The 21,953-nt window shown below is 34.1% G+C and overlaps 4 protein-coding genes across 12 annotated transcripts in view; 2 read left to right on the forward strand and 2 right to left on the reverse strand.

Moving 5' to 3' along the window:
- Window positions 1-29: 29 nt before the first annotated feature.
- Window positions 30-7,068, forward strand: CkIIalpha (casein kinase II subunit alpha). 3 transcript variants are annotated; one of them, XM_076116263.1, is made up of 7 exons: window positions 30-170; window positions 3,292-3,575; window positions 3,714-3,901; window positions 3,980-4,172; window positions 4,539-4,768; window positions 4,988-5,136; window positions 6,067-7,068. In XM_076116263.1, the coding sequence occupies exons 1-7, from the start codon at window positions 119-121 to the stop codon at window positions 6,153-6,155; spliced, it is 1,185 nt and encodes a 394-aa protein (XP_075972378.1). In that variant the 5' UTR covers window positions 30-118; the 3' UTR covers window positions 6,156-7,068. The 3 variants fall into 3 exon arrangements, with proteins under 3 accessions (XP_075972378.1, XP_075972392.1, XP_075972385.1); XM_076116277.1 differs by lacking the exon at window positions 30-170 and adding an exon at window positions 2,722-2,911; XM_076116270.1 differs by lacking the exon at window positions 30-170 and adding an exon at window positions 2,985-3,129.
- Window positions 7,069-8,030: 962 nt separating this feature from the next.
- On the reverse strand, window positions 8,031-10,025 carry Ctu2 (Cytosolic thiouridylase subunit 2). The gene is made up of 4 exons (XM_076116306.1): window positions 9,653-10,025; window positions 9,197-9,546; window positions 8,428-8,703; window positions 8,031-8,328 (listed from the first exon to the last, which is right to left on the reverse strand). The coding sequence occupies exons 1-4, from the start codon at window positions 9,915-9,917 to the stop codon at window positions 8,080-8,082; spliced, it is 1,140 nt and encodes a 379-aa protein (XP_075972421.1). The 5' UTR covers window positions 9,918-10,025; the 3' UTR covers window positions 8,031-8,079.
- Window positions 10,026-11,085: 1,060 nt separating this feature from the next.
- Window positions 11,086-20,535, reverse strand: LOC142974191 (putative elongation factor 1-delta). Of its 5 annotated transcripts, XM_076116357.1 has the most exons (9): window positions 20,086-20,535; window positions 18,292-18,390; window positions 13,162-13,376; window positions 12,686-12,779; window positions 12,461-12,550; window positions 12,080-12,268; window positions 11,851-12,004; window positions 11,358-11,599; window positions 11,086-11,196 (listed from the first exon to the last, which is right to left on the reverse strand). In XM_076116357.1, the coding sequence occupies exons 1-9, from the start codon at window positions 20,518-20,520 to the stop codon at window positions 11,158-11,160; spliced, it is 1,557 nt and encodes a 518-aa protein (XP_075972472.1). In that variant the 5' UTR covers window positions 20,521-20,535; the 3' UTR covers window positions 11,086-11,157. The 5 variants fall into 5 exon arrangements, with proteins under 5 accessions (XP_075972472.1, XP_075972485.1, XP_075972479.1 ...); XM_076116370.1 differs by lacking the exon at window positions 18,292-18,390; XM_076116364.1 differs by lacking the exon at window positions 12,461-12,550.
- Window positions 20,045-21,953, forward strand: part of grh (grainy head) — a 96,790-nt gene continuing 94,881 nt past the window's right edge. For all 3 annotated transcript variants that reach the window (XM_076116317.1, XM_076116323.1, XM_076116330.1), the window contains exon 1: window positions 20,045-20,181. The gene's annotated coding sequence lies outside the window, so the exon portion shown is untranslated. The remainder of the gene's footprint in view (window positions 20,182-21,953) is intronic.

Raw genomic sequence — 21,953 nt, forward strand, 5'->3', positions numbered from 1 at the left:
AATGTAATACATATTTGAAATTGACTATTTTATGAGCAACAAATTCCAATAACTTCACATTTTATAGTTATGCACACGCACAGTAGTTATACTGTAAGTTTCATACTCCTTTGAAACTATGTCTGTCTTTTATTCGTTTTATAAAACTTGTGTTATTGTTTTAATTTACGGTAAGTAAGAAACCTTAAGCAATTTACTTACAAATTAATTACAGTATCCCTTATCATGGACATATAAATTCAATTTTGCTTGTTCGTATTCAATGTTACAAGTCATACCTAAAAGAACAAGCAAACCCTTTCATTTAAGTTTTATTGCTTGTAAAGGTCATAAATGTATAAAGCAACATTTATGTCTAAACATCGATACAAATATCGTTTTCCCGCTATGCAGGCATGTCGTCATACCTACACGTACTTAAAAACACATACTTAGATAGGTACATTATATCATGCCGGTTGTACCCTAATGTGAAGACATACGCGTATGATAAGTACGCTCACGTTTCGCCACTTACAATAGGTACCTACCTATGTCCTAGTCACGGGACTAGGACATAGGTAGGCTAATACCCTAATAGGGAGCGGGCGGGCCATCTTATTGCCATATTACTTATATCGGGCAAATAACCGGAGTCTGGACTACTATTGAGAAACTCAATAAGTATCTTAAATTAAAAAATAAGGATAGCACTATGGCAAACCAAAAATCAAACCCGAGACCTGTAATCAAGCCACACTATCGCCCCTACCACGGAGGCAGCTTACTTAAATAAATATTACTGCAAAAGCCTGATCCGTAGCTTCCATTAATCGAAACCTCCCATAGTAGGTACCCCTAGGCGTACCTAAGTTGCCTTTAGGTCTTCTCCGTAAGCCGGTACAAGGTTGACCTCCTGCGACGCTGTCATTCTAGGTGTCTCGCGCTAGGTCTTAATCTCCATTTCAAATAGCGGGTCTAATGTTATTGACAAAATCACCCATATTTTCAAACATTGTATTAATAGTTACCTACTCAAATTAGTTAGGTACTTACCTATCTTGTTAAAATAAGAAAAGCATTACGAACGGCTAGGGCTATCTGCTTTTCACTCGGATCATAGGTTGAATGTTTGAAATACTTTAATGAATCAACCACAATTACCTAGTAATTTGAATATATACCTATAGTTGAACGCCTATTAGTAAAATAAACAAATATCATTGGACAACTCTCGCACAGTGATTTGTTTTCAAACTAAGTAGAGCTTGATGTAAAGTAACTCTGCTTAATTTAGCCAAATAACTGTTAAACATACTTTTAAATACATTAAGAACCAGGCTCAGAAAGAACAGCTACTCGTGCTCATCACACAAATATTTGTTCCGGGGGGTTCGAACCTGCTACACGCGGCGCTACGGTTATTGCGGCGAGGTGACCGCGTTCACCAGTGCCGAACATGCAGGTAGTTAGACAATCAAAGAACTAGTTTTTAGCTTTTCTTTCGGTTATAATAATCATAGTTTAATCAATATGAATCCGAATTTAACCACAAAGTATTTAAGAAAATTATAATAAAATAGAGGAGTACCTACAGATGATACGTTAATATCATCTGAAGGTACTCTTCTATTTTATTAGGTAACCACTCTTCTCTTCAATCTTTTTTTTAGTTTATATTTGACCGCTCACACAACCCACGAGCATACAAAATTTTCACTCTATTTTGTGCTTAGAATTGTTTCGATTTTAATATTCAAAAGTTAAGAGAGTGAAATAGATATATATGGTAATGCATTAATGCAATAATGTGCAATAATTTAATTATAGTACCTACCTAAGTGGGTACTCTTTTAGTGTTATAAGGTGGCAACTGGAAAATTACGTAAACTTTAGTCACTTCCGGAATGCTATACTAAACTTAGCCTTCACGGGCTAAGGGATTGATCGGATTTTCTTTGTGGTATCAATATCTTTGACACGTTATATTTGTTATAAGGGTACATATTAGCGTAATCAATCCAAAACTATGTTTTTGCTTGTGGAGAACTTGAGTTTTTGTGTTAGCATAAATTAATTAATTGCATATGGTAACATTTAGGTACTCATTTACATTTTTGTACAATTTTCATGTTCTACCATTATGTTTAGTACCTAGGTATAATAACCGCGAAAGAAACGTATTGGCTGTAGTTACGAAAATATTTAAAAGAAAGAATCTATTTGATATCCTGACTTATATTGTAATTTGAAACAGTGTGTAAATTTATTTCAATTGTATAGTTTAGGATTTTATTTATGGGCATTTTATTAAAAGCGACAATAAATGTCTACCCATCCAAGCAATAGTAAAGCATTTATACGGTTTTAAAGCTTTTTTGAACTATAATGTTATAAAAGCAATATCAGTTGATTGACATAACTTTAAAATATAAACAAAAAGTTAGACAATACTTGAATACATTGTAAGACAGTTTTACACCTATTGGAAATTTGTTTAGTTGAAACCCACGCAGACAAAATACACCATACAATAGATTTAATCATTTCTACTTATAAACGCCTCACCCTTTTCTATATCGAATTCAAATTGATTATTAATAATCTGCATAGTTGAATCTGGTTGCATCTACGTCAATCCCTATTTCTGAGCAAATAGTTCTTTGAAACATTGCCTTTTGAGCTATCAATATAACGTATATGGCAGCACTGGTAAAAATAATGATGCTGGTAGTATTGAAGGTAGTAATTTAGTAAAGTAGTGGATAGGTGGGCGTCCATCTTGAAATTTTACTGGGTTTGAGCCGGTTTAGTTCTAATAAAAGTGTATTTTGTAGCTCGGAGTTCATATTAATCGTTAGTTTTCAAGAAGTTTTATGTATGCTGAAACTATTTATTGATTAAAATAGGATTAACTACAGTTATGTTTTAGGTATGAACCTCTGCTAAAACATTTAATCGTTTGACGAGTAATGGCGTGCGTTTTTCTCTCGGAAGACACTTTCATATTTTATTTCATGTCGTCAGATCCTATGAATAGTAACACCTAACGCATGTGATCTAGGATGGTGAAGATGTCTTCGTTATTATAAACTATCCATTTGTAATTATGTTAGTTCGACAGTGATCCTAGCTGGATGTCGTTTTTAGGTTATACTTCACAATACTCTAATTGAATAGTGACTTGTAATCATAACCGCCTATGATTCGATTCGTCTGGTCGAATCACAATGCTGGAACACATTGCAATTATTTAGTGAAGTTTAAACACATCCATACAAGAAAGTGACGTAAAAAATACTTTATTCGCAGTATCGTTACTCAAGACATACGCGATTTCCGGAAAGACTATCGCTAATAAAAGCTTAAGTTGGCGGAGGCATAGAACGATGGCAGTGCCGAGTAGAGCGCGGGTTTATGCCGATGTCAACTCACAACGTCCAAGAGAATATTGGGACTATGAAAGCTATGTGGTGGACTGGGGCAACCAGGAAGACTACCAGTTGGTGCGTAAGCTTGGGCGCGGAAAGTACAGTGAAGTATTTGAGGCAATAAATATCACAAATAATGAGAAGTGTGTAGTTAAAATATTGAAGGTGAGTCATATTGCTTACTTGTTTGTTAGATATCATGGCAATGAGCATTAAGCAGGCCACATTGTTTACACAGTACTACTTGTACATTTGGTACTACAGCTATGAAGATCTTATGTTTTGTATGAATCATTTTTTCAGCCTGTCAAAAAGAAGAAGATTAAAAGAGAGATAAAAATATTAGAAAACTTAAGAGGAGGCACAAATATAATTACTTTACAAGCTGTAGTCAAAGATCCGGTTTCTCGTACTCCAGCACTCATTTTTGAACATGTGAACAATACTGATTTTAAACAGCTGTACCAGACTTTGTCAGATTATGATATAAGGTAGTACTTTTGACATGTTTTGATATCAATACGTCATCCTTAAGAATTTTTTACCAATTTGCAACTATTTACTTTCAGATATTATTTGTATGAACTGCTGAAGGCATTAGATTATTGCCACAGTATGGGCATCATGCATAGAGATGTGAAGCCTCATAATGTGATGATTGACCATGATCACAGAAAGCTACGTCTTATTGACTGGGGGCTAGCTGAGTTCTACCACCCAGGACAAGATTATAATGTTCGTGTTGCTTCTAGATATTTTAAGGTAAGACATTGCACGATTATTTTTTGTTAGGTTTTCTTCAAATATAACATTGGAATTATTATGCATGTTTACTATGCTTTGTAAATATTACATTTGTAGTGTTTTTATACAAACAACTGTTATACTTATTTCTTAACCCAAAGAAATTAAAAATATACAGTATTTAATTCTGACTATATTCTATACTTAAAATAATATACTTTTATGCTGTAACCTCATCTTGTCTGAATGTTGAGTCTATTAATATTATATTAGTTTTATTTTCCTTTTATTCTATATTTCTATAAGTGCCTTATTATGAACATATTTTTTTAGTTGAGTTTGATTGTTATGTTTAATGCAATATCAAATAATGTTTAATTCTAGGGTCCAGAGCTCTTGGTGGATTATCAAATGTATGACTACTCTTTGGATATGTGGTCACTAGGATGTATGTTGGCATCCATGATTTTCCGCAAAGAGCCATTCTTCCATGGTCATGACAATTATGATCAACTTGTGCGTATTGCTAAGGTGCTGGGCACTGAAGAGCTATTTGAATATTTGGATAAATATCATATAGAATTGGATCCTCGATTCAATGATATTCTTGGAAGGTATGTATATTATATACATTTTTGCAGTTTTGTATTGCCATTTCAAATTAATTAATGTGACCTGGCAATGGGATCTGTAACATTTTTAAATTTATGACACTTTCCTGTCTTGTCTAATCTGTGTTCTTCTAAGGCAAAAAATAATAAGCTGTGTAGAAATTAACAGGAAGAAATCCTTAGAAGTTGACTTTTAATAAAATTGTTTGTTTTTTATCAAAGGCATTCTCGTAAACGATGGGAGCGGTTTGTGCATTCTGAAAATCAACATTTGGTGTCACCTGAAGCATTAGATTTCCTAGATCGTCTTCTACGTTATGATCACTATGAGAGATATACTGCTCGTGAAGCCATGGATCATCCATACTTCTGTAAGTTTAGTAATATTTAAAATTTTTATTTAAATTACTCAATGAACCAATTATATCTGTTACTATGTCAATCTTGTAATGAGTCTGTAACTGAGTTTTTGTATTTGTTTGGACAAAGTGTTATGGTGTTCAGCTATAAAATTACCATAAACAACTATCAAATTGTACTTTAGTAACACAATAATTATTCTAACTTGATGAAATTTAAAATATTAATGTATTCTAGTCAAAAAAATTACAACAAATTCCATCCAAACCAGTATACAATTACCTAAAAAAGTACTTAAACATAATTTAAGAAATAAAAATAAAGTCGAATTATATAATCCGCGTATGAACTATGGAAAACAAATGATATTATTCGAGGGAGCACAGTTGTTTAATCAATTACCGAACAATATAAAAGACCTGAATAATATGAACGCATACAAAAATCAACTTAAAAAATATGTACAAACACTGAAATGAAAGAATAGAAATACTGTACCTATATTATATTATTGATATCAAACACTAGAGGTGAAAAAACATGTTAATACTATTATTATCGCACTGTATCTCATTTTAAGTGAACTTTATGTTTTTATGAGAAATAAATGTCTTTAAACCTATTAAACCTTGCCCAACTTAAGACTAGTCACAAGAGGTAATAATTTATTAACTTATGGTAAACATTTTCCTAAGAAATGTAAATCACAGAGTCAGCAAAAATACTGCTGAGGACCACTTCTAAAAAGATAAATAAATATCAAAGTTTCTTGGATATGTGTCTATGGTCATTCAAAGAAAATATATATGGGGAATCTTAACTTAAAGAAATGCTTCATTTAAAAAATTATTTACTTCATAAAATTGTTAATTGTAAGGAGAAGAGTAAAACATTTAAAGTCACAATAAGTAACTGGTGTTAAAAATGTTATATTGTTTCAGATCCAATTGTAAAGGAGCAGGGGCGAATGGTTTCTTCCAATTCTCCAACTCCCAATGCATTGCAAGGACCAATAAATACTCCAGAATAATTGTTACAAAGAGTTGATAAATGCTCTTTATAATGTATTGATATGATATACTTGTACAAGATTCCGGAAGAGAAACACTGTAAAATAACACCACAAGAGGCCACTGATGGTGTAAATACATACACAGGGACAGTGAAGGACATCAATTCTGTTCAACATGCTGATGTAATTCCAATGCTTGAAAAATGGAATAATTTGGAAAGACAATATAATTTAGTGTTTAATATTAGTAAATCTGGTTTATTAATTGTTTTAAAAGTGTTTTATCTCTGGTATAAACTGCTGACATACGTTTGTGAAAGTGCTCGTGTACTCAAGCTGAGTAGGTATTTGATGGTGGGAAGAATTGAAATTCTCAGAGTAAATTCCGTAACATCCATTTTTTTACATGAAATTCGATTTAACAATTCATTATTGAGATAAAGAAAAATGCATCGAGTTTCATTGCACTTGATCTTTTGCATTTATTAACCTATGGTATTGATATTGTAATTACTTGTATGATATATTGGTAACACCTGCATACCATTTGCAAATACTGGTTAGCAGCTTTTCGTTGGTACTTTACTTATTAAAATTTTGTATTTATGTAATAGAAGTAAAATGTAGATATGTGTGATATAAATACAAAATTTTAAGATAATTAATAATCGTTTTCTTTTATTACGTATTTTATAAAAGAAACCAGCTAATTCTAACATTAGATATTGTCTAAATAAACAATGTTTTCTATTAGTATATTTTTATTAAGTTACGTTAGCTGTTCTCATGCATATTATACATAGCTAAAATCAATTCATATCTTCATTTGGAAGGTGAGCCTCGAGCCTGGAGTATAATTTATTTTTAGTGTGATAACTTCAAGTTGTTGCATAAAATTTTCTGAATAAACAATACTAACTTTGCCTGGAAATGTTTTGGATTATTTATGGTAAAAAAACTGAAAGTCGCATCCTCGTTTTGTCTATTACCTATCATTCATCAGAATCTCGCTCGTGAACATAAAATCTTACTTCTTTGACTTTTCCGCCTAGATTTGCTAAGGAAACCTTCAGTCGCCTATGTGATAAAATTTATCAATTCATCATACTGAACAGTTTTCAAATAATTGTACAATGCTTTAAGAACTAGTTACTGCGCGCATTTCGGGTTGTGTGGATTATTTCAAAAAAATAATAATTAGCTATTCTCTATCAATCCCCAGGGTAGCTTAAAAACGTAAAATTTTATAGCATTTTGTCCGCGAAAGCGTTTTAGATACACTAAGGTACTATCAACATGTGACTATGGATTGTTGCAGTTGGGGAGATAGCAAAAATAGATATCTGTTCCACACATATACATTTTGTATTGTACCTATGTCATATATTGTCTTATTTGTGTAGCTAAGGAAAAACTGATTTTGTTTGATTCAATAATTTTATGAATATAATCAAAGAGCATTCCAATTATCCCTGACTACAATGTCTTATGGCATATTTTGATTACCTACGAATGGTGAAATGCGACTAGAGCTATGTATGATTGATTAGTTAAACATTTTAGGTTTATTAATTTATGTGACACTGATTTAACTTTTCAAAATATAAAAAATAGTATGCTGCGGCTTTGGGGAATATAGGATAACCAAGGGTTTTCTTCATCTCAGCTGAATTCTATGGGATTAATGTTTCTTAATTCAACCCCATAGATGGCGGTGTTCTAAACATTTGATTCTATGCAGACAATTGACACGCCCTAATTCAGACTGAGGATTTTAATCGTTCTTTAAATTTTCTTATTTATTTATGTGTAGATAGAGATTGGGAAAATAAGAAGATAAACTTTAGACATGTCAATGTATATACGACCATCAGTATAATAAAAGTATACACAGTAAATAGAGCATTATTTATTTTATTTTAAAAACAAAATCACTCTTATGTCAAGAATTACCAATTATATTTTGTAAGTGTTGTGGTAGACTAGGTTTAATCATTTCAGAGTGATTTCTACTACACCCATAACACAGATATTTATGGACGAATGGGAAAACTGCAGTACGATTGTCACAATCAAAAATGGTAGATATTTCAGTAGTCTGACTGAAATTAGTGGTCCCATATGAAACTGTCCTTGATACATTAGTAGCTTCCAGAGCCGACATTTTGGTTATGTCAGTATTTAAGTTGCTCTGTAACAAAGTAGCATGATTAATACTCAAAGTAATGGAGGCATAATTATTACACATGGACATAAATTAAGACAATTAAAAGCATATTTACTTGCATACCTCACAAATTATACATTTCTGCTCAGATTTATCTTCATTGCAGTTACCAATTTTGTCAGCTGTTTTACATACAGTTGATATTGTAGACTGGAAATTTTCTTGAAGACCATGTACAAATGAAGAGATCACTGACTGAAGACTGTTATCATTTGCTGAGTTATTAGTAGAAGTGGGTTGAAGCTGCCTTATACTGACATAATAATCTAATTCTTCCTTTGTGATGTCTTTCATTGGTCTTAAAATTTTCACTTTGCTGTCACGAATATCGGAGAAACCCTGTAAAAGTGTTGTCTTTACATAAGTTTTAAATAAAATACAAAATAATCAAACAAATAAGGTCAATCTGGGTAACTTTGAATTATTTGGGTAACATTGACAGTGGGAATATGAACTAGTTTCGATTATTTTTTCATATGAAACCAGCACAATTGATAAAAGTTTGCAAAACTAAAATAAACTTTTTGACTGTACATGTCTTGATAAACTTGCAAGAACACATCTCTGTCTCTAGGAAATTAATGTGCTATAGTTACAAAGAGAGATTGTCATCTTTATTAAAATTTACTTCACAACACATTGTTAATGTTAACCGAATTCATGTGGATACGTAAAGATACCATCAAAGTTCTGCAAGAAATTCAGGACTGTGTCATGGATTGTGTCAAATTATGAACGAAAATTTGGAAAAGGACATAGGTACCTACACGGATAAAACAATATATAAATATGTGACTATTTTGTACATTATACTTTATATATAAATACTCACAATATCATTTTGAACTTGAGATCCTCTACCAATAGCTAGATTACTCAATAAATTGATTGCTAAAGTATTTGTTGTTTCAGCAGTAAATATTGTGTTACACTGCAAATGTTCAGCATATTTTATGTACAAGTGGCGTTTAATTTTAATAATGAAATCATTGACTGCTGTAGGAGGCATACTGTTAAGCATGTTTTGAAATGTTTTCTCAACATCTTGTTCTGCTCTTGGGATGCAATTTACAGCTAGTGTTCTGTGAGTAGAGTTCATATAGTCCGAAATATGTACCATATGAATATTAAAATTTAAATGTTTGCATTGTTCTAATACAGATTCTGCAATAGTCGTGTCATCTGAAATTATAATATAAACATTGTTCAGTTGGTCAAATCATGATTATGTCAAAATATAGCAGATTCTTCCCAGCCAGTCTTAATGTGCTTACGACATGAAACTTACCAAATATATGAAGAAAAAATGGAACTATCCGTAGCTTCTTAGTATTATCCAAAGATATACTGTAATGTATCAAATCCACCAAAACCGAGGATCCCACGCCTCCCGATAAACAAATCAGAACATTTTCGTTGGGTGATAAAACTTTGTTTTTACCTAGACATGCACGAAACTTATGGTTTGTATTGATCATAAAACAATTATCACAATAATAATCTTTCATTCTTAATATTACTGATTTAGGAGAATTGCATTTTTTGCAGCTCATGGTTAGATTTATTATTGTACTATTACAAGCAATTAAAAACAATGTTATTTACAGGTTATATTTTCTTTCAGAACGCGACAAACGTCAATCCGTCATGACACATGTTGTTATGACGTTACCTACGTTTAGTTTATTTGCATAGATTATAAATTATACAAAAAGCGCTGTCTACCGTAATCGTATAAATAACTTCTTATATCGAATTCAAAACCATAATTCGAAATATTATTAACTAGCTGACCCGCGCAACTTTGCTTGCGTCACATACGAGAAAATGGGTGGATTTTTTCCCCGTTTTTGTAAAAAAATTACTGGTACTCTGCTCCTATTGGTCGTAGCGTGGTGATATATATATAGCCTTCCTCGATAAATGGGTTATATTATACTGAAATATTTTTTCAAATCGGTCCAGTAGTTCCTGAGATTAGCGCGTTCAAATAAACAAACTCTTCAGCTTTATAATATTAGTATACATCTACATTGTAGGTATCCGTATCATAAAACCTTATAAATGGACTGTAATCTTTGACGTCAAGATCAGCTGTGGTACAGGCACATGCCGACATTGATAGAATAGCAAAATTTATTGATAGGTATATCAATAACGATGAAATACTTTATCAATAACGATATCTTTAAATGTGTTACAAGATATGGATATCTGACTTCGTTAAGATTTTTTTACAAAATTAAAAAATAATGACGATTAAATTGTTGTTACCTAAGTTTTTGTTTATTAATATGATGGTACCTACTAGAAATACTACAGATAATTTTCTCTGACTTACAGAAATGCTTGTTATTAACTCCCTTAGACAGCTAATGCTAGAACAGTCAGCTCCAAAAGTAGCTGATCATAGAGCTCAATCTTTTGAAACCCTGTATACTGAAGTGTGCACATTATTCCACAACAAAATCAGGTAGAATGAGTTAGAATTAAACATTTTAATCAATGGCAAATGTTTCTTTCCTGGAATAATGTGCACACTTCAGTATATAGCGTTTCAAAAGATTGAGTATGATTAGCTTCCTTTGGAGCTGACTGTAGGTACCATTGAAGTAAATATTGTGTCTAGATCTTTACCCTGACCTGTCTTCTGTTGAACTTTGATTTAAAAATATGAATCATTTAGGACAAGAATGATGGTAAAATATAATTGAAAGGCAATTTCAAAAAAGGCACATTTATTGCTATAACTTCTTTGTAAAATTACTGAATATTCCAATCTTTAGGAAGACCTTACACCTTATTGAAAGCAGCAATATCGACACTCTGAACCTGTAAAAAAATAAAAATAGGCAATTTAGTTTTAGTTACAGGATATTATCAACAAACAAATTTTTTATTTAAAAAGAAATCTTATATCTGACATTTTATAAAATTTTGTAAGGGATGAACATAAAAGGTAGGGCTTTGACTTTCCAGTTAGTTAAACTTACAAAGTCTTCATGCTTTTCAATCTCTTCAGTTAACCAATCCACAGAAACTTTGTCATCTTCAACAACACATGAAATTTGTAATTTATGTATTCCATATGCTAATGGCACAAGTTTGGCTGCACCCCATAGGAGTCCATCAGTAGCAATTTCTCTGACTGCCTTTTCCAAAGCTGCCATATCAGTTTCATCATCCCATGGTTTTACATCCAAGATGATATTTGATTTGGCAATGAGAACAGGTTCTGGAAATAAAACATAAATATAATTAGGTCACCAAATTTAAAAATGTAGATATTTCTGTTACTTACTGCTATATAAATTTCATTAATAGATATATTTACTAGATATAGGTATTCTGTTTTTAAGTAACAAAGTACAAATAAATAGCTTCAACAATTTAAATTTCCTTCACATAAAATAGAAGAAGAAGAGAAACCTTTTCATTCAATAAATTGTGTAAAATACACTGATAAAAATAAAAGGATGAGCTTACTTTTGGCTTTTTTGGCATTGTATGCAGCAAGACGTTCCTCTCTAATCTTTGCAGCTTCTGCACTTTCCTCTTCATCATCAGATCCAAAAAGATCTACACCATCATCATCATCATCATCTTGAACTTTAGCAGGTGCTGGGGGAGGTGCCTTAGCCTGGGAAATTAAAAAAATTTCATTTTCCTTTATATTCAATAAAAATCCCAGTAACTATTGTAATGTGTCACTTACAGTGGAAGATTCAGTTTTGGCACCACTACCTGTTGATTCTAAACTCTCAACACGGGCTTGAAGGCTGATAACCAAGTTGCGCAGATCATCAATAGCTTTCTTCAGGTCTGTGTTCTCTTTTTCCAGGCTGTTGACTTTATTAGTCAGTTCAGTGTTAGGAACTCCAGCCAATGTGGCCACACTATCCATCTGAAATAATTACCAAAATGTAATTTTAATAACTATTTGTAGATGTTATGTTAAGCAAAATCAGCTAGTAATCTACTAACAACAATATTGCTTCAACTTAACAAAATATAAATAATAGTTGAAATCATACTAAAAGAACAAACATTTTAGCAAAATAATGTGTGAATATTAAATCTAATACAGTTTACTCACACATTCTAAAGAATCTTTGATATGTTGTCTAGCCTTAGCAACTTCACTGGCCAAAGAAGAGCGAGCTACTGAAAGTGGTGTAGCTTGAACCTACAAAGTTTGAACATTGTAATCATTTATACATCTTGAATAAAATGGAATAAGATGTCTCAAACTTTTTGTTATAAATTACAGTAAATAATTAAGTACAATCTCTTAACAATAAACAACACAAGTCTTACATACCTTTGATAGTGATTCATAATAATTCCTTTCAGCATCATTATAGATGTTTTTGTCCAACCAGATCTTTTCGTGTATTAAGGCAGACATTTTGGTACTGTAATTGGTTAAATTATTAAAGTTAAAGTAATTATCACCAAGAAAAATAAAAAATATAACTTTGAAAAAGTACGCTTATTAAATTCAATCTGTACACAAAGGTTATGACATCTATTTAAAATTGTTTTAGTTATAGTAGTTAAATTGTGGGGAATTAAATCTATTACTTTAAGCTATAACAGATGTTGGATTATATAAATCTATGTTTGGCAGATCAAGGCGGCAGAATAAACTTTCAAATTTGGATTACATTTGAGGTTATTATACAAATTACTTTTAAATTCACCGAGTTTAATAAAACTATATGGGCACTTACTACAAAAGTTTATTAACATATAACTTAAGGGTAAAATAAACTAAAAGTATCACAAAATAATTACTTTGATTCCAAACTTATCAACAGGGTCCAAAACCGCACTCGTCGGCTTTTTGGTGGGCACGGAAAGAAAGAGACAGAGCTACGTTCAGAAAGAGTGAAAGCTGAACGGACCAATCCTGTCAACGAACCTTTATCCACGACAGCACTTTGACCACGTTGAAATTTTGTCTCGATTTTTTGATAGGGTAATTTTTGATGGTGGCATAAGTCTGTTACCTATAAATTATATATTATTTATGTAAAAAAATCGGTATGAAATGAATAAAATGCGTATATAAATGTTTCGTCTAAAATAGTTTTGAGTTATTATGTCCTTCATCAATTTTGCAATACGGATTGCTGTTGTTTAAAGTGTGGCCAGCTTTATGTTTATAATTGTGTTGTCAAACCTACATAATGACGGAATAATTTTTGTGTAATATTTTATTCTTTCTTGCATGCTTGTTTTCCAGAAATTATAATGAATGTAAGACAAACTCAAAATATGTCTCATACACGAAATAAAAGCTAGAGAGTTCAAGGCAAAACTTTTACGTAGAACTTAATAAATAATAAAATTAACCCGTCAATCTACCACTGCTGGGCAAGGGTCTCCACCCGAATGAGGGAGGGGTTAGGACTTAGGCCTTGAGTCCACCACGCTGGCCAAGTGCGGGTTGAGGACGTAGAACTTATAAAAGTAATTTTTAATAAGTTAGTTTAACACTTCTACTTAATTGGGAAAATGTACAATAGCTAGGTAGGTACTTACATGATAAATTTCTCGCATTGACACTTTTCAGTTCAGACACTTAAATAATGTCTACCTACGAACTCGGTAAATGTTTATAGCTTTGGGTAGGTACTATGGTTACAAATGCTTGTAAGTATTGCAGACTTAGTTTTACTGCGGACCTAATTATTATTATTATTGACTTCAGATTTTCCTCCTATCCTTTAATTCCTAGCCTAACAGAGCGAAAGTATCTCTTTATCTATCTATATATTAGTTTCACGGTCAAACTACCTATTAATCAAATTTTGGTGAAATTAAGCAGAATAATAGATTTTTATAGTAATTCGCTCTTGCCTCGTCTGGGTTGAAGTCCCAGGAAGAGCGATTTCCTTAATGACGAATACATCCGTACTAATATTATAAATGCGATAGTAACTCTGTCTGTCTGTCTGTCTGTTACTCAATCACGCCTAAACTACTGAACCAATTTCTATGAAATTTGGTATGAAAATATTTTGATACCCGGGAAAGGACATAGGCTACTTTTTACCCCGGGAAAATGACGAATTCCCCTAGGAAAATTCAGATGGCGAACGAAGTCGCGGGTAAAAGCTAGTAAAGATATAAATGGCTAGGTAGGTGTAATTTGACAACTTAGTAGAGAACCTTGAGTGCAAAGTTCGCGGGTGGCAGAGACATACAAAATTTTGGATTAAGAACGTTACCTACTAACTTGCAAAAAAACAGAAAAATGCAGGGGACTATTGCGATTTTGGTACGGTGACTTTTTTGGACAAATATCTAAATCTTAATTAAACTTAAGATTTAATATTAATCGTGCGTTCAAAAGCTCTCTACTAAGTTGTTAAATTATAAATGTTTGTTTGCGTCATAACTTTTCTATACAGATGGAATTCCCTAATAGGTAACTTAAATTTTCGACCGATTTTATTGCCGTTATTAAGTCTAGCTGCAGGTCTTGCTCGATATTTGAGTCAATTTATACAAGTACGTAAACATAAAACCCATGAAATAAAATATGTAGAAAAAAATGCTTTTGCAAGTTAAAAAAAAAACAATGACAGAGCCCAAAGACACGTGGCTTTTTTTTAAATAAAAAAAATAATAAAAAAGAAGATTGTTGCGGGTAATGGATGCATTATAATTGTTTGACGTCCATGTAGCGGTTTCCGGGTATAGTCTGATACACTCTAAGATATTTTATATAATTTAATAATGTTATTCTAATCTGATCAGTTAACAGTATCATAGTTGAATTAAACTGTTTATTTAGGTTCTAAATTAGAATTTCACACGTATCTGAAAAATTCAACTAGTATTGGGTGATCTCGAAGGTTATATTAGCCGTGGTTACATGGAAATTATAAAAATATATGAAAACATCATCAAAGAAATTCGATGAATACCTGTTATTTTGTAGCAGTCAGGCCTTCTTTAGCAACGGATCAAACAATAATATTGAGTCGTGAAGGAAATATACCCACTAGGTTCTTATGATAACTAATTTTTTTGAGAGAAAATTATGTCTTAATCTATTTTTTTTTTATAAAATGTGAATGATAACATATTTAACCCATTACTGACTAGGGCTTCCAATCTTGCAACCAATATTCAATATTTCGGTATTACATTCGGTGCGGGATAAGAAATGTTCAATTCCGCGCAAAAAATCTCTATTAGCCCGATGGGACGGCGCGACCGGTGACAGGTCGGGGCAGGACCGATAGCTTTACGTGTTCTCTAACAAGTCTTTAACAGAAATAATAAGAAGAATATTTCAGCTCGACCTAGGATTCAAACTCGTGACATCTGAGCGGCTGTTGCTTACGTAACCGATGCGCTACAGGGGTAGTCAGAAGTATACTTGACATATAACGGCGTAGGAAAACCTTTTCATAAAATTCCCACGCCTAAAATCAGATCAGATCTTGAAGAAATGCAAATACTCGGCTTGGCTTGCGTGGTGGGCTTAGGCCTAATGGGCTAGGTTTATTTTTACATGCTAGGTATACGTCACGTTTAATTGTGGTATTTCTAGCATCCTAATAATTTAAAATATCCTAACATTATTATCATTACTATCTTCACATCTATTGGTTCCTTATAATACGCGCCAAATAACACGGACTTCTGAGCTTTGAACTGAATTCTGAACAATTCCTCAAGTTCCATTTTGAATCACCGCTCAAACGTAGTGCTATTTTCAAATTCAAAAGTACAAAATAAATCAAACTAGATCTTGATAGAATTTGATCCTGCCGTAGTAAATGTGTTTGTTAATTAGCGCTAACATTATGAATTTTTAGGCTCCGAACCTAAAAACAGTACAACACAACACCTATTACTGAGACTTCACTGTCTGTCTGTCCATCACCAGGATGTATTTCATGAACCGTTACAGTTAGAGATTTGAAATTTTCGCAAATAGAGGAACAACAAATAACTAAAAACCGGAATAAAATAAATATTTGTTATTTAAATATGTATATATAACTGAACCATACTACAAACGTGATGTTTTGTATGTATTTACAAATTAATTTTAAAGATAGGGATAGAAAAGAACTCATTCGACTTGCTCTTGGCATGGCAATGCAATGCAATTCTTACGGACGGTATGCCACCCATAGCAAAAAGAAAAAAGAAGAATATTATACTTTTTTGACAATCAATGATCAAGCGTCAGTAGTATGGCTGTAATAATTCGTTCACACTTACAGAAATCAAATATTTCGAACAGAACAGAATACACATGGGCCTAACTTACTAGTTCTCAATATTAATTTAGGCCTGCTCACTTAAATCAATTGCACGTTTTCGAAACTGCTATTAGTACTTGGACTGTGGTAATATTCAAGGCGTTTGTTATAGGGCTAAGTAGGTACCTACTTAGCCCTATAACACACGTCTACTTTAAAAAAATATTCCTAATTTCAAGTACTACTTTGTAACTTATAGTTATTACGGGAAACTCCTAGCGTGAATCTAGGTTTTGTGTTACCAATCACATAAGCGTTGAAGCAAATAATAAACGAGTTCATTTCATGATTCTCTTATTCCTTATCAAATGAGCTTCCACGATCAACGACTAATTAAATCACTTAATCAATTAAACCAATAATATCGTTATAAATTGGTGCAGTGTATATAACACGGTATGTCATTATATCGAACTTTCGTAAAATGTTACTGCATCCACCCTGTCCGTAATGTGTTACACACCTGTTTTGTGTAGCTTTCACCGCTCATTTAAACAATTCTTGGAAGTTAAATAAGCATCCGTGGTCTTGTACCGACCGCTATAGTGTTCGAGATTTACATTAAGATTGTCTATGAGTAAATAACGCAGACATCGAATCCTTCGATATGCCTAGACGTTATTCATAAAAGCTTGTTAATGACAAGCAAACTATATATCAAGACTTATATAAATTTGCATTTAAAGTGAAGAATTTACATTTCCCTTGTACGGATCTTCCCCAACATGATCAGCTAAAATAAGGTTCTTTGACATCAGGCTATTGCAAGATTTCTACCTTGTCGACTGAAGTCTGAAATTGAGTTATTTTTATAACATGGACGCAAATATGTTAGTCAACAAATATTAAACTAGCTTAGTGCTGCAAGTTTAAGCTGTGATATATATATTACGTGATGAGACATTTGAAAGGTTATGCACATACATGTTATACATGTATATAACCTTTTATACAATATATAAAAGGTTATATACATATTTTAAGTTATAACTTCAACATGTTTTCAAAAAACCACCAACACTTAAGAGAGCATTTTAACACATGGCATTGTCTGTCATTTAAGTATCGTTAAGTTCTCAAATAACTATAAAGCAAAACCAGGCACCCATTGGTAAGTCGTCATTCTGTTATCCACTACTATATGTATATTATGTATAGAAACTGCTACTGAGAGGCCTATTAGCATGCAGGTTCTTGAACGAATGAATAGTACCCAACCCTCCCTTGGCTAGCGTATTGGATCGAAACTATAATTCTTCCTGCACTCCAGGAGGAGACCTTTGCCCAACAGTCGGACAATAACAAGTCAATGTACCTATACGATGGTATATTTGTAAAGTTGTCAGTGACACTGCCCAAGACTACTGAATTGATTTTAATGTAATTTGGTACATAGTATTTACCATCCGTTTTACCGTCCAAATATGTTGGATTTGGCTTCCAGACTCACCGGATATAGCTGGATGCCGACTCCAACATAGTATTTTACACGGAGCGACTGCTTATCGGACCTCCACAACCCAGTTACATGTGTTGTTACACGATATCCTTCGATAAGACTGGTTGTCAGACTTTTAAGTTTCTGACTACTGTTAACGACTGTCAAAGATCTTTGAAAACGACAGCCGGGACTCACCACATAACGTGCCTTTCGAACTCTGAATGTGTAGCGAAGCTTAATCTCAGAGCTCGATCCACGCTGCTGTTGTTTCCTCAAACATCCATCAGCAGAAATCTTGATGTGAAATGTATATGGGGACAGTGGAAATATATTTTTGCCCATGATTTTTCGGCTACTTCCCATTTGTTAAACTTCCCATTTGATAAACCTCAATCTATACCTACTAAAAAGTTGCATTTGGTAAACATTTCATTACTTCATGCATTTAATCCCATTTGGTAAATGATATTCAATCATAAAACTATCTATAACCAAATGCTCCACATTATATTGTATTCTTATAGATGTTTTAATATTAAAAGTGCTGTAATTACTATCTCACATATTGTTCTCACGTTATTGATATCTTTTTAATTAACCACTCATAAATCTTTGCCACAATAACTTCATTCCCTTTAATTCTTCGTGACTTACAGACACAGACACTTTATTACAAAAAGATAGTATAGCTTCGTTTAAAGGAGTCCTTTCCAAATCTAGGTCTGTGTTTGTCGCAATCTTTTTTACGCTTAGTCTACAGACATTATTTGTCTTTTAACCTATTTCCCCTGCCCACTGCTGGATAAGGGTCTCCAATTGAGGGAGGGTTTAGGTCTTGTGCTGACTAGCGTGGTCGGCTCAAGACGTAAACCCTCCCTCACAGGTTTGGTTTTGAAATGCGTTAAACTATTTTTCTTTCACCGTTGATTTAATTCTTGCTAACTTTTGATTTTCATTGGTATGTTGCTTTGGGTTCGAACCGTCGACCTCTTACGTGGGTTGCGCATACTTAGACTACTCTGATATCACTGCTATTTAATTTTATAGTTGACAGATTTTTGGGAGAATTTCCAGCAAAGAACATTTGTGGTAATTTTATCAATTTAAGAAGGTATTAAGTTTACTTGTTATTCAAATCTAGTAAGTAACTAATTGGAATAATTAATATTAACGTTTGCTGTGTCAGTAAATTTTCCTTAATCCTAGAGTGGCTACGGCTAGACAGGTGACCAGTTTTAATATCATGACATTATTTTATTAATAATATAATTGGGTTGTTGATCAGTTTTAGCTACATCGTGCACTGTAATAATGTAACAAGACCCTCGTATTTCGATTGCTATATTTTTGCGCAGGTCCTTATGATACGCATAAGCTTTATACATAACTGCATTTCAAGTAAATCATACATTGTGTTACGTAATTGTCGATATCACGCAAAACAGTGAGTAAGTCCAGCAGTTAACCGATATATCGTTGCATGAAAGTTCAATAAGGGAAGTTGCGTAAAGTTGGGCAATTCCAACGTCGTCGTCGTCGCAGGTCGCAGATTTTGTAACGGCTGTAACCGACGCTGCGACGCCGTCGGCGAGCAGATCAGTGAGACGCGGCGGCGTTCCTCGCCTCGGGCGCAGCCGCCGCCGCGCCCGTGCACCCGCGCCGGTTACGACCCATGTAGACGTTACGAAAAAAAAACTTAATTCTCACAAGTAAACAAAGAATTCAATACAACTTCTTTGTTTCAATACCACAATCCTATATGTAGCCCAAATAAGTCTTAAAATGAATTTGTTACTTATGAATGTAACGAAAGATTCCAAATGAATTTTCTGTAAAGGAGACACCCTGGGCAACGTCCTCGAGTAGGAGGGCCAGCAGGCACGGAAGATAAATTCGTCGTTTTGGTGCGTGCGAGAGAAGGTGCGGGCGGTGCGGGGAGGCGCGGAGGGCGGCGGCGCCGGCGCGCGGAGGCTGCTGCGCTCAGAGCACCTGCGCCCGCGCTCCGTAGCGCCGCTCGCCGCGTGCTCGTGTACCCGCGCCCGCGCACCGGCCCGCGCCGTGCACAGCGTCGTGACGCCGCCCACGGTATGTGAAACGCCGGTGGCGCGTCGGGGTCGGCCGGCAGCGCGTCCGCCACTGCGCTGCGCCGCTTGCTGGCGCAGTCGGTTGTGCCGCCCGGCCGGTTTTGTAATTTCGCCTGGCGGGCCGTGACGTCACGAGACTAGTTTGACGCGCGTGCGTGACGGCCTGCGCCAGGACGCCCGCGCCACCGCCGCCGCCGCCCCCGACCTTAGGACCAGTGCAATGACGTGCTCTCTTGTCTTCTCCGCTACAGTTAGAAGTGATATTGATAGTGCATCTGTATTCCAACCGCGGCTCAATGCTTTGTGGAGACATGTCTTCATTATGGAAAATAATAGCCATCGTATCGGTATTTTTGATGTTCTGTTTGAGTGACTTAATTCACATTCAGTAAACCCAATGGTTGAATTAAAATGTATAAGGTATATGTATGACGAATGGATATTAATTTGTTCTTAATACTTGTGTATAAGCCGCACACGTGTGTGCTGTTCGTATAGTATATAGTAGTCTACAGTCATGACCAATTCTCTTCTGCGTGTGAGTAAATTATGTGCGCTTATATCTTATAACGACGTGTTCGGCGAGCTTCATTCTTGTATGTGTGCGCGCGCACACTTTGTCGACTCCGCTCCGCGGCAGAGCCTTTTTGTTATTTTATTTTTCCTCCTTTAGTTCAGCGGTGTAATGGTCTTGCAAATTTTTCGATTGACTTGGCAAAGATGTTTATCAATTTTAATAATAAAGGGCATCTGAGTTAATATTAATATTCGATGTATCATGCAGGTAATCATAAACAGAATGGTTTTGGTAGTTTTATAATAGTTTCTCAAGATGAAGAGTAAGAGTCACATAATTATTTTGAAAAATAAAGAGATGATAACTAATAATATTTATAAATAAATCTAAAATGTAAATAACTGACGAAATTTGATAAGACTTCAATACGCATTGTGGGTATTCGTGTCATAACGTTGTATGGTGTTTACATTTGTGCAGTAATGAGAATTACATACGTATACGTACATAAATACATAGTGTGTACAGCCACCGACTACCCACTATTTGAAAATTCCGATTATATTATTATGTTAAGTTGGTGAATTTATTAAAAGATACAGCAATTAACACACTGGGCGTGGTACAACTGCTCTTTGTCTGATTACTACCTGTAGTAATCAGACAAAGAGTATTTTATGTTATGAAAATTCCTTTATACATATAATAATATAAGATAGCTATATAGAAAAAGTGTCGGTTACTCTCGTGATTACGTCTGGGTTGTATATCCGTCCTTGTCGCACGTTCAGTCCCCAGCCTCCGTAGCAATGCATCGAGAATTCAGTATCCCTCGCAGTACAGCTTCTGAACCAATACGATTCTTTTTGTTTCTTTATTTTTTACAAAACGAGGATGACGACTAGGTACAGTACAATGGGGATCGTATGTGCTAGAGGTACAATATCGCTAATATGATACTTTTTCATCAATTCAATAAAATTGATTCGTTCGGTTTTGTAAGTGGTTCCGGAAGTCGTTAGAGATGAGCAATACCAAAGTATCCTTAGCGTAACTTAACTTATTTGTTTGTAAATAATTGTTTACTGACGAGTTTGACAAGCACGTGGATACAATAGTTACCTGTTTGTACCGTTCGGTGGTGAGTCTCGTTTCGTACGCCGCCGCACCGGAGCAGGGCGGCTGCTGAACAAGTTCGGGCGCTTCTCGGCGATCAGGTGCCACTTGATACTCGTTCTTTTCTAACTGGATTTGAA

This window comes from Anticarsia gemmatalis, chromosome 1, assembly GCF_050436995.1.
Source record: "Anticarsia gemmatalis isolate Benzon Research Colony breed Stoneville strain chromosome 1, ilAntGemm2 primary, whole genome shotgun sequence".
Lineage (NCBI taxonomy): Eukaryota > Metazoa > Arthropoda > Insecta > Lepidoptera > Erebidae > Anticarsia > Anticarsia gemmatalis.

Bases quoted from the DNA above. Each gene is read 5' to 3' on its own strand.
- CkIIalpha (XM_076116263.1), top strand. From the start codon at position 119: ATGTCTGTCTTTTATTCGTTTTATAAAACTTGTGTTATTGTTTTAATT. The intron at 171-3,291 runs GTAAGTAAGAAA...CTTTATTCGCAG, and splicing joins TGTTATTGTTTTAATTTACG to TATCGTTACTCAAGACATAC. The intron at 3,902-3,979 runs GTAGTACTTTTG...ATTTACTTTCAG, and splicing joins TTGTCAGATTATGATATAAG to ATATTATTTGTATGAACTGC.
- Ctu2 (XM_076116306.1), bottom strand. From the start codon at position 9,917: ATGAGCTGCAAAAAATGCAATTCTCCTAAATCAGTAATATTAAGAATG. The intron at 9,547-9,652 runs GTAAGTTTCATG...TTATAATTTCAG, and splicing joins ATTTTTTCTTCATATATTTG to ATGACACGACTATTGCAGAA. The intron at 8,329-8,427 runs GTATGCAAGTAA...ACTTTGTTACAG, and splicing joins AGAAATGTATAATTTGTGAG to AGCAACTTAAATACTGACAT.
- LOC142974191 (XM_076116357.1), bottom strand. From the start codon at position 20,520: ATGGCTATTATTTTCCATAATGAAGACATGTCTCCACAAAGCATTGAG. The intron at 13,377-18,291 runs GTGAGTCCCGGC...TATAATTTATAG, and splicing joins TTCGAAAGGCACGTTATGTG to GTAACAGACTTATGCCACCA. The intron at 11,197-11,357 runs GTAAGTTTAACT...ATTTTTTTACAG, and splicing joins TTGAAAAGCATGAAGACTTT to GTTCAGAGTGTCGATATTGC.